The sequence below is a fragment of the Lissotriton vulgaris genome, chromosome 6 (assembly GCF_964263255.1).
Source record: "Lissotriton vulgaris chromosome 6, aLisVul1.2, whole genome shotgun sequence".
Classification (NCBI taxonomy): Eukaryota; Metazoa; Chordata; class Amphibia; order Caudata; family Salamandridae; genus Lissotriton; species Lissotriton vulgaris.
The window spans coordinates 1,494,367,931-1,494,380,597 of NC_141694.1; the positions used below are offsets into that span (position 1 = coordinate 1,494,367,931).

At 37.8% G+C, this 12,667-nt stretch overlaps 1 protein-coding gene across 1 annotated transcript in view; it reads left to right on the plus strand.

The window, feature by feature from the left end:
* Positions 1-12,667, plus strand: part of EML6 (EMAP like 6) — a 748,837-nt gene that overhangs the window by 655,230 nt on the left and 80,940 nt on the right. Inside the window, exons 29-30 of the mRNA XM_086927650.1 lie at positions 1,548-1,677; positions 4,321-4,419. Coding sequence (XP_086783776.1) covers positions 1,548-1,677; positions 4,321-4,419 — 229 coding nt within the window. The remainder of the gene's footprint in view (positions 1-1,547; positions 1,678-4,320; positions 4,420-12,667) is intronic.

The window sequence follows — 12,667 nt, forward strand, 5'->3', positions numbered from 1 at the left end:
CCAAACTGCCAGGCCAGGTCCTCCCTGGACCGGAAACAAGCATTCTGGGAACGGTTTCAGGGTATGTCATTCTTCTTTAGCCAGGTTAGCTTGAATCCAGTGGCACAGTGAGCAAGGGACCCACGTCTCGGCAAAAGAATGATGAATTTAACCCAGATCTCTTGACTGGGGGTGAATGTTATGATTTGTTCTGCATTCCGGCCATCAATTGTGTGTCTTTCGCTCATACGTTTAAATGCACTTTTGGTTGCATTGCTGACCTGTCCTTGGAGCCAGAGTTTGAAGTCCTTTATCACACTTAAATTCTCTACTTCTATCAAGGTAGCTTTGGCTTATCCAATCTTCCTTCGCCAGGCATGGTGAGGGTCATATCCAGGCCTACAATCTGCAGGGAAGGATCTCTGTTTTTGAGCGGTTGAGTTTCAAATTATTTTGTCGCATCTACTTGTCTACTGCTTCCACGCTTTGGGAGAGTCTGCTTCTGTCTAGGTTTATAGGCTTTTCCAGTTTTTCAATAATTTGGGTATCTCAGCATAGCTGTAACAGTTAACCTTCAAATAATTGACAAGCTCAATCATTTGGAACCGATATAAATTAAAGAGAAAAAGGACGATCAGTGAATAGCAAATGCCATGGTAAAATGCAGTAACTATGTTGAAGTCAATGGTTATCTTTTGTTTGACCCAGATTGCCTTCATTGCTAATTTTGTGCTTTCCCAAGTTGGAAAGCTGTCTGCTAGAAAAGAGGTTTTTTAGCTTAAAGAACTGGTTCAGGTGTGTTCTGCTTTTTTTAGTTAGCGTATCCAGGAACGGTCTGTTTGATATAGGTCTGTAGTTAGTCAGGTCTATATTCTCAGGCCCTTGCTTCTTAAGGATTGACTTTATGTAGGATTTTTTTACTTCACTGGGCAATGCTCTAGTTGAAAGTGGTACATTAATGATCACGTGAACCATTCTTGATGCATACCATTACTAGGAGAATATACTTGAACATATTTTGGGGCTGTGGGTCGGTGGGTGATCCAGTGATGATGATCTAATTTCGATTAGATTGTTGGTTTCTTTTATGGTGAACAATGTGAACTAATACAGGTGTTATAGTGCTGCAAAATTAACAGAATTCGTTCAGTTAGGCAGTGTGATGTCTTGGCTTGCATTGGTTAGAAAACAGGCCTCAACATAATTGACTCTTTCAGTCAGCTATTCTGTTATAGAGTGGAAGAATTATTGTGTGTGATCGATGCAGCCTTAGGTGAAATCTGGAATTCCTAAATAATTTTGAAAAATTCTTTTGACAGTTATGCAATATCCAAGATGCACTTTGTGTAGTCAGATTTTTAAAAAAAAATTAAATTCGCTTTGTAGATTCTGTACTGGCGCTAAATGACTATTGTACTCAAAGCACTGCTGCACGGGGTCAGCTATAGGAATCTGATATGCATAAAGTGTATGTAAATAACAATGTCTGATGGCAGTTAAAGTTAAAAAAAAATTGTCTGTATCCATGATCATCCATTGATGTTAATTTCCTTTGCATTCTATCTTAGGAGCTGTTATTAGAACACGTATTTGGATATAGGGGATTTGATTGTCGCAATAACCTTCACTACCTCAATGATGGCACCGACATTGTTTTTCACACTGCTGCTGCGGCCATTCTCCAAAATCTTTCAACAGGTAAGTTATAATTTTTTACAGTATGTCAACATGTTTGTGGCTGCTAAGCCTCAATGTAGTACTGTCTAATGGACATATCAAGTAACCTCTCAAACAACAGAATGCCAGCTTGTAGACCTCTAAGAAACAACATACTAGATTTGAAGTGTCTGTAGTAAATTTCATAATACAAAATAAATGCATTACATGATTTCTGCCTAGTAGAGTCACAGTAAAAGGATTGTTTATTTTAGCATGCAATAATGGGATTGTGGGAGGTCACTTCAAGTTACTGCATGACTCTATTTTCCTCCCATCAGTCAGTAGCTTGAAGGATTACCTGGTTTTACTTGTCTTCTGCAACCATTCCAATCCTTTTTCAATTGAGTTGCATAAGATGATGATCTTAGTAGAGCTAGATGTGGTGTAGAGCCCACAGCGGAATCCAACAACAGACAGTGAAGCAATTGAAGACGCCAGATTCTCAATAAAAATAAATCTAGAGCCATACTTTATGAACATGCCAAATTAACCTAGAATTAATAATGTGCAGAAATCTTACCATTACTATTACAGTGTTTTAAAAGAAGGTAGACCAGAAGGCAATAGTATGTTTTTGAATGGCTGGTGGTCAAAAGGAAAAGGATGTTGTGATCAGCAGTGGGAAATTTAGTTTAATGAATTATATTTAACAAATTATAGAAGTTCCATCAAAACTTATAAACAACCCATTCTCTGGAAACAGAATTATAGACGTATCCTATGGCATTTCCGAGCCACTGGTTTCTTTTAACAACCGCAGTTTGGGCTTTCAGGAAGTTTATTAGAAATAAACACCCAGACTTTGACGAAGATAGGATGGAAAATGAATAGTCAATCTTAAGACTACATTGAGTCAAACTGGGCCATAGCGTTCTCAGGTGGACATCTGTAATGATTTTCCTACACCAATTTATGTCCAATACTATGTATGGATATCTTAAATTTTTTTAATATTTGGTGGAAAATAGAATCAGTCAGGCGTCTGACCTACAAGTCACATCCTAAGCCAAGCAAACTCATAGGAATATCAAAGGCATGCTCGCTGCTTAAAATGTGAAGGGTTACTTTTGTAAAAAAAAAAAGTGACTAATACCTCATGCTGAAGGACGGCACAGGTTCATTTACAGATATGGTGACAGTCGACATATAATTAAGAATAGCAGCACCAAGATACAGCAGTAGGGACAAGAGGGCTTTCTATTGCTGATAAAGACACACTTAAATGTGCTATTAGGATTCACATTGAAATAACTTTGAAGGGTTGTATGGTTTAATAAAAATTTGTTTTATTTGAAATGTGAAAAATATTTTATTCGTACCAGCATAATAAACATTTAGGGGAACATTTTAAAAATAGGAATTATGTGATGGAGAAAATGTTATGTGGAATCTGGATAACTTAGGAAAGTGATAGGTCACTAAGGAGGGACATCAAATTAAAGCTCTCCTTACAGAAGGTTTGCACACCAGTATTCAAGGGTCCTTTGATATGGACATGTGTTTAATAGAAATAGCATCCTCTGATTTATGTAGATTATTTACTTTGTCATTGTGTGCCATAAGCATATGAAAGACAGGGCACACTTTGACCAAAGCTACTAGCTCAGCATAACATATACAATGCTGATATGTATAAAAACAGTATAAACACGACTCAGTGTTATGTATCAAATTGCTGCAGTCTTAGAGTGGGACCAGATTAACTGGCCATGTCAACTATAAGCAAAAGAAGCAAGGTTGCAAAGGGAGGGTCAGGGTCCACAATTGGAGCTGCCTGTAATCCCCACACGAGAGTCCTGAAGTAACCTACCAATATTCTAAATGAAGCAGAAGACAGTTTTTTCAAAGAGGCGTTTCTACTCTACTATCCTCTCCAATACCATTCCACCTACCCCACCGACTTCATTCGGGGGACATGGTCCTACCAGTCCCAAAGGACCTTCTATTATTTCATCTAGGTTTTGCAAGTTGATTAAACACACAATGGGACATGTTTCCACTACTGCTTAACAATTAAGATTGACCCTTCTGAAGGAGAACACTAGTTCGGCTTTGTGGTGGAAGTGCTGATGCACATAACACCTAAATTAGTAAAATAATCTTAGATTATTTTTTCTGCACCGATTATGTAATATGAAATGCTTGAAAATGCCAATCAGTGACGTCTAATTTAATCAGAACAGCTCTTTGTGTATTAGAGCTGCTCTCAAGGATCTAGAACAACATCCCGATGACCATCAGAACCATCCCAATACTGCTCCGATGTAGGTATGAGCTGAATACCCACCTCTCTGAAAAACACTTCATCACAATGCAGTGACAGATTACTTCCTGTCTCATCTAATTCTAAAATCAATTCACCAAAATCCAATATCATGGGAAGCCAGAGAGAAGAGTTGCTGCATTTAAGAATATTGTCATTACAAGTCACCTTTTTTTGTTACAAAGAGTACATTTAAAAAGTGGTTAGCTGACATTATTAATGTTTATTGTTTAACCCCAGGTGTCCTTTAGTTGAAGTATGAAATGAGCATTGTAACAACTGCATTAACAAATGTACTTGTAAAATTATCAATATTTTCATCTTTTATAGCAATGCCTCTTTTTGTGTGTCCCTGTTAGGAAGCCAGAGTTTCTACCTGGAGCACACAGATGACATTCTCTGCCTAACTGTGAACCAGCATCCAAAATATAAAAATGTTGTGGCAACTGGTCAGATAGGTAAGAGATCGACAAATTGTTATCAAAGCCATGGATTTTTTTAAATCAATTTTTTATTAAATCAAATTGGGAATGGTCTGTTTGGGCACAATCTAGTCACGGTATTCTGTCTGGTGGTGGCACAAACCTTCTCTAAAGGCCTCCGAAACAAATCAAATACATTGGATATCTGTTGGCATATCTTCCACAATTCTGATTCTATGGCAAATGATGAAAAGTACATGCAAAAGGTAAAATCATAACTAATACACAACTTCACAAATAACAATTAGATCATAAATCAAACACCAGGACAATTACAGGAAACAAAATATAGGTTAGTGACTGCTCTAGAACTCCGTTTAATAATATTGAGGGCATGAGTTCAAATGCTTATATCTGAAAGTCATCATCCAAGACCGTGGGGAACATGATACTTGACAGCATAGCACCCCTGATCATACAGGGCACATAAAAAAGCAGAACACCTTAAATTATAAATAGTCCTGAAATGTGGGTTATAAAATGATCATATGTAGATTGTGGTCCAGATTTCTATCCCATTTTGCACTGATATAGATTCAGAAAATAATGAATTTTCATTCTCTAATTCAAAAAAGGACTTTGCTCATACTTCATGTGATTGTGCATTTGGTAGTGCATGCTTATTTCCCTTTAGTGTAAACTGTGCACTCAGAGGTATGCCAGGTGGTTTGGCAGGCTTAGGGCCTAATTTAGATTTTGGCGGATGGATTACTCCATCACAGCAGGGGCAGATATCCCATACACCAAAATATAAATCCCATAATATCCTGTAGGATTTATATCTCAGCGTATGGCATATCCATCACCCCTTGAAATCTAAATCAGGCCCTTAGATGTGAATGCATCCCTCATTCACCTAGGCATATGATGGAAGTTGGGCCTTGCACTCCCACTGTTCCCTTTTGTCAGTCATGACCTGGCATATTGGTGCCATATCGGAAGGCTCAATGCAGGCTGGGCATACCCTATGTGTATTGCAGACTGTGTACTCATCTGATCATGAAATGCATGAGCAGAGGTGTGCTCAATTTACATTTGCCACAGCTGGGCAAATACTTTTCTCATTTTCATTGATAAACGTACTTCCTGTGACTGACCTTGTACTCAGGTGGCTGAGTACAAGGCTGCCCTTAGACATACGACCGATCAGTGATAACGTTTGTAGAATGTAAACAATGGAATGTGGATATAGAATAATTTAAAACTAAAAAGTATTCAGTAAAATAAAAAGTGAAGACAAAAGGTGAATGAAAGATGTTTAACAAGACCTTGGTTATATGCTTGGATGACTGACATGAACAAAGATTAGGGGGAAAGACAAAAAGACAAAATTGAGTAATAATAAAATATTAGTTTCTACTGTGTTCCAGATTTGTTTACTGTTGTCCTAGTCTGTCCAGCATTTTTTAAAATTAATTTCTAACTCACAAAGGGCTCGGGAATTAGTGTTATTATACAATAACTGGGAATGAACAAACCAAATCTCTATGCAACTGATCCGAAGAAACACCCATTCCATCTCAACTACTGACCTCCCTCCACCCTGGGTGAAATTCAAATAAAGATAACTGTCTGTTCAGTATACTGCCCATTAAAGCCTTATGGTTACATACACTCAATAAGTTGTTGCTTAGTCTAACTCAATCTATTGAGGTGTCTCCAGGTCACAGATATTTCATGGTTTTTGGACACGTATATAAAAAGCCCTTTCCTAACAGATATTCTTTTAGAGGAGACCACAATTTCTTGTATTTTAGAGGAGACCACAATTTCTTGTATTTATCCCCCATTTCGTTGAGCTCCCAAGCCTCTCTTCCAGAGCCAACAGCGTACAAAGTTTAACGGCCCACTCATGCATAACCATAATAGCTGCAGACTTCCATCTCTGTGCAAGTACATTTTAAATGTGTCAAGTAACATATTGGTTATCAATCTCCAGTATACCAATAAGAGGTTGAAACTTTCAGAGGGGTTAAGGCCAAGTAAGATTGCCTCTGGCTCCTGTTGTATTGGACACCCCACTGCCCCTTTTATGTGACGTAAAATGTATTTCCAAAAGGTTTTCAGTTTCGGGCAAGTCTACCAAATGGTCAGCCCCCTCCCATACCCTCCCGTTTGCTTTCCCTCCAACAGAATCAATTGGTTTTCCCGTATATTTGCTTCAATTTAAATGGGGTAACATGCCAACTCATCCTATGCTTATGCTTCATTTCCCTGTTCTGTGCACTCTTGCACGAAGAAAGAAGGTAGGCCTAGAGCTGTTGCCATCATGGCAAGGATATGCAAGTGCCCAGAATGCATTGCCATATTTTCATGCATGACCAACCAGGTTTGGGGCCCACATCTACAAGAACTCTATAAATGTTCGGAATGAGGCCTTTAGGCATAGCCTAGGTTACAAAGAGCTTTTCTCAAGGCATTAGTGGTGTGGTTGCCACCTTGTGCTACATTTTAACCTCATATTAGGGGCGGTGTCTGTTTATGTTTGCCCAGTCTTGCTGTTTTGGTTAAATTGTAAACCATTTTCACACCATGACATCATGTCTTAAGTACCCTTACCAGACAGCTTGGTGTCTCATTGTAAAAGTCCTATTAAGAACTTACAGTGGGGTTTCAGCCCACTCATTGCTTACTATTGGTCGGCTGTATTGTCACTCTCATTTGCTTACTTGGTATTTGATGGCTTGCGTTCCTCGTGTTTGTTCCTCCCCTGGAGCATAGCCCCTTTGCTATCATTTTGAGTGGCTGAAGGTTGTCCTTCCACTGCTTAATTTTATGGAACTAGAGTTTATTTGTTTAGGTACTCCATTAATGTGCATGTGTTTTTCAGCTCTCTCAATTGTGTGCTTCTCCCCTAGTAAATACCATCTCCCTGTCTTTCGCTCTCCCTCGTGTGCCTCTAGATCTCACTCATGTGCTCCCCTACCCCCCACACTCGCCTCTCACTGCACTCTGTGTTGGTGTCTCTCATTCGTGCCTCTCCCCACACCCCAGTATTGCTCTCTTTCGCTCATGTGCTGCTCACTGTCTCTTTTGTGCATTTCTCCACATGTGCACATGTTTCTCTCTCCTTCATGTGCCCCTTTGCCCCCTCTGCCCACACACTCCTCTGTTTCTCTCAACCCATCCCACAATCCTTTTTAACTATGTACTAAAAAAATGTAATTTTTCACTTACCGATCTAAGTGGTGTCTGTCATCTTAGATTGGTAAATTAAACTTTAAATAAAGGAAAATGATGCATCATTGTGCCTTTTATATTTTTTTGCTGATGCTGCATATCGTTGGCAAACAGCATTGGCAAAACCCATTTGTTCAAAAGGTGAGACATATGGGCTTTGCCAATATTAGTATTATATTGTAGGCATGTGCTTTGTTTTCACGGCACAAATCTAACACAATCCTCCACCTGTATTGTGATTGGTGGCTGCCCTCAGTTTTCCCAAAAACTATTCCCAAATTAATGGTCTGATAGAGAAGCAGTTGTACATGTTTCTACCCCCCCCCACCCCCCCACCACCACCAAGAAAGTTATGTGACACTGTCTGGAGACTGCACAGTGCCTATAGTCCTTCCCCCACACCCACCCTGTAGTGTGTAAAGGACAGTCTAGTGGTCATCTTACTTTGCCCTAGAAAGAATTTCATTACTACCTGCAGTGGGAGGGTGAATGCAGCCTTTTTGTGTGTTCCATCTTCAGCCTGCAGGCACTTTAAGAATTGTTGTTTAGTCAGTAGGATAAGAGGGATTGTGGACAATTTTTTTGGGTCACTGAGTTATTGTATTGGAGAAGCATTTTTATAGTGCTTACTGCCTATATGTAGGGGCACTGAAGTACTTGTCTACATTGGCAGCAAAGTACACCAATTAGGATATGTGGGTGAAAGGGCATTGCTTTGTTTTTGATCCTATGTGGGAAATGTTTTCATATCGTGCATGATGACCACCGAGATGCTGTTATTGTGTTATGGGACACAGCACTTAGCAGTTTGGTGGGTGAAGGGGTGAGATATAGGCATGCAGCTTATGGTTTTCAGTAAGCTGAAAGCTTTAAGCAGTTCTGCAGATCTCATTATGCTATTTCGTACGATCACACTCTACTTAGCTGGCTACTGCTTTGGGTGGCCCAACCCATTTTGTTTATTATCCTGAGCAGGAATGTTTGGAGAGAGAAGTGGTAAGGAGATGTGATGGGATGGATTTTATTACTATAGTCCATATGTCAATGTTGCGTGAGATGTAAAGAGTGATACTATTATGTAGCTGGTTGGAACCTACAATGGTTGGCTAGTTTAGAGTCGCCCAATTGGAAAGCAGTTTGTAGCCCATCTCTTTAGTTAATCCATGCATGTTCAGTTGGTGACAGCTGGTACAGTACTGGTTGAAGGAAAAGACTTGTAGCAGATAAAGTCTTATATGAGTGTAAGAAGATTAAGGTTCAGTTGCTGCCGACCGCTGAATGCTATGAGATTAGTATTAGTGTGGACCAGAAGGGTTATATATATATATATATCCAAACAAACAGTCCGTAGCCGGTGCGCTCTTAATAGCGGGTGCCGATTTCGAGGCCAGACCAAGCCCCGTAAATCATTGACCAGCAATCGTTGAAAAACCGCACTCCCAAACACAGGAATCTTTCTTTGACAGGATTCTGCAATCTACTAAAGACAATTAATTCGGCGAAAATGGAATATCATGGCGCTGTGATATTATAAGAAACTACATGTCCCAAAATGCATGGGGCATGCACAATAAAAGAACACAGAAAACGCACAAACTCTGTTGCGCCATGATCTCAAGCCCAGAAGCCTCTGATGAAAGGGTTACCTACCCTGAAACGCTTCAGGCAGCAAAACAATGAAAGGTCTCTTGCCGGGGGGTGGACAACAAGCACCGGATGGTGGAGGCGCTGTCGAGTGCTCCCCGAAGCTCGTGGGCATTTGTATTGAATATATATATATATATATATATCTCCAAACAAACAGTCCGTAGCCGGTGCGCTCTTAATAGCGGGTGCCGATTTCCAGGCCAGACCAAGCCCCGTAAATCATTGACCAGCAATCGTTGAAAAACCGCACTCCCAAACACAGGAATCTTTCTTTGAAGCTTGTTTTAATTCATAGAAACCGCCACCATCACCCACCAACGTTTCGAACAAGAAATGTTCTTTATCAGGGTATTGTGAGTCCTTTTTTTTGTTTTTACTTTTATAGTGTTCATTAAAAACCAGAGTGATGCATTCTGGTAACAGTAGTTTCTTCAAGTTACACAGTTCTTTAATTATAGATTATTTCTTTGTAAATAAAGTGGCATTTAGTCGTTACTAGCTATATGATTGAAAATAGCTGTCTGGACAGGATGAATATTGTTTGGTAACTTTATCTTCTTTGATTATCCATTGAACACCTTGTACTCTCCGTATAGTACCCTTAAGTCCCGGGTTCATATGGTCTCCAAATCAGTGATTATTGTGAAGTGTCACAATTGGTATAGTACCAGTTAAAAATGGTATTTTGTCATATAGTTTGATCCACTCATGGGATTTGAACCAAATTACTCACATAAACCTATACAGACTAGTCTTTCGGAAGGCTGCCTATTAGCCTGGTCATACCCATGCATGACGCACAGGATTCCTCTGCAGAGGCTCAATATGGAAAAGTCTAATTGTCAATAGATACACCTTTGATGGCAGCATAACAGCCCTAGGTCATGAATATACAAACAAATGCAGGGTTACCTTGGTGCAGCATCTTCCCAGTACTTGTCCATTCCGGTATGTTTATTAGGATTTTAGAAGAACATTACAGCAAACATAAAAAAAAGTACTGAATAATAAAATGAAATATTAGCAATTACCAATACAATACTGTCATATAAATAGAAGTAACAAATGCCAATATTAATAAGGAACATTACGAAAAGGGGAAGAAAATAAAGAAACTATTACTCTGAACTACTAAAACAAGTATTTAAAAAAAGTATATAAAACTGTAACTTGGATCATTATTATATAATAAACCATAAATAACTAACTAGTTTAAGACCCACAATAATCAAGTGGTTTCCAAAAAATATCATGTTTAAGAGAAGAATTAATGGGACTAGAAGAATATAACCTATCGACTTGCCCTGTGAAGGTTAGCCAAGCCCCCTGTTTATGAATAGATAATGCAGCGTCCCTCCAGTTGGAAGTTTAATCACTACAGAAACCAAGAAATCAAACAGTTTCTTATTGGCTGTATCTATAAAAGAAGAAAGGGCAAAGTATTTATAGATAAATATAGAATATGAAATATTAGGGGAACTATCAACCATTTTACAAATTATATCCCACACAAGAGCAAAATTTAAAAACAATAAGAAAATGATATACCACATGCTTCAGTGAACCATTACTATTGTTGCTGAGCCAACACATGGATTCATTAGTAAATTTGTCTATGAAAGGTTTATCAGGGGTCTATAAACAGTTGGAAATAATAAGTAAATTAGATTTAATAGAGAGAAATAGGTAGCTAACCATATATGTTATGTAACCATATCTGCTGCCATTGCAATGTTTAATGGTCTGTAAATTAGAAATGTTATTGGAAGAAACGCTCTTTTTTACTTTAGAAGCAACATGACCAGATCTAACAAATACATTTAAACACAATTTAATTTCAGTAATCTTTGCAATTGGTAAAACATTAGATAGTGACTGAAATATAGAATTGTTCCAAAGATCATAACTATTATATGTAGAAACAGAGAATTTATACTTTCTCCAGATATCTGTAAAAGATGAAAAGGCATTACCTTGACTGATTTAAGCTACCTAAAAAAGTTCTGTATCCTTACGGGATTTCCAATATGTGACATTATGAGTCAGTTTGATTGTTGGATTCAACCACAAAGAAGCTTTCTTAGAGTATTCGATATTGTATGATATAACGCATCATAATTCAAAAGAGCTCTTTTTGTATCTTTTATAATTGGACAGTTTATGTTCATGTTTTTCTTATTAGAAATTGTCAGAATTGCTGACAGTGGATGTGGTTTCACAATATTTCCTGCAATTGTAAGCCAAGTTGGGGTATTTGTACTTTCGTTAGATTGAAACCATAAAGATTCTAGACATACATTGAAAGCTGTATGAAAATCATAAAACGCTTTTCTGCCATTATCTTTAGTGCATTTAAGTTTGGAATAGCTTCTTTTAGGACTTCAGTAATTTCAAATAAAAATGGATATATCATTTTGCAGCTTTTTATCAAATATATTGGGGAAAAACAATGCTAACATGTATAGGGAATATAAACTCTGAGGAACAGTAACCATTTTAATTGGTTGGAATCTATCCCACCAATTTAAATGAAGAAAGGGAAATATCTCAGGCTATTTTTCTAAATTTAGAAATAATATACTCACTGTTACGTTTCAATGTGATTTTGTGTTATTAGCAAAACGTACTCCTATCTAATTTTATTCTGACACCAAATAATGTACTACTGATTGATCATAGTTGGTGTCCAATGAGTAATCAAGAGTAAAAATGTTGTTTCTATTTTAAGTATAGCCAGAAACCCTTGAATAATTATATTTATATGTATATATTTCTGTAGCTGTAATATAGCAGCTATAGAAATAACCTGATCAGAACTATGTCCTTTCCAATAAGAATACCTTTAAAATGTGGGGAAGATCTGAGAGGACTCAGAGTTTTGATAGCTAAGAGATAAAAAGGGGGAAAGAGGACCTCCTTATCTAGTGCTTCGAAATGGATAGAAGAAGTCAGATGAGTGACCATTAATGAAATGTTTGGCAAAAAAAAGAGGGTTTAAAGCATCAACCATAGAAATAAAATTGTGACCAAAATTACAGCAATTCATAACATGAAATAATAATTGCAAATGAACTGTGTTCTGTCTAACAAAAATAAAAGAGAATTAGAAAGGTGAAATTTAGAAAGATTATCTAATAAAGGGTCTCTTAAAATTTTTAAATTGCTTCCAACTATCATCAAGACAGTACCTAATTTAAGGATTTCAGTAATAATTATGTTCCAAAAAAGAAGGGTCATCTACAGTGGGAGCATAAATATTAACCAAATGCAAGGTAGTGTTATCGGTGTAACTTTGACACACAAATATTTGCCACTAGTATCACAGCACTTATGCAAAACTTTGAATGGAATATTCTTTGAAATAAGCACTGCAATGACACTCTTTTTTCCAGTTGTT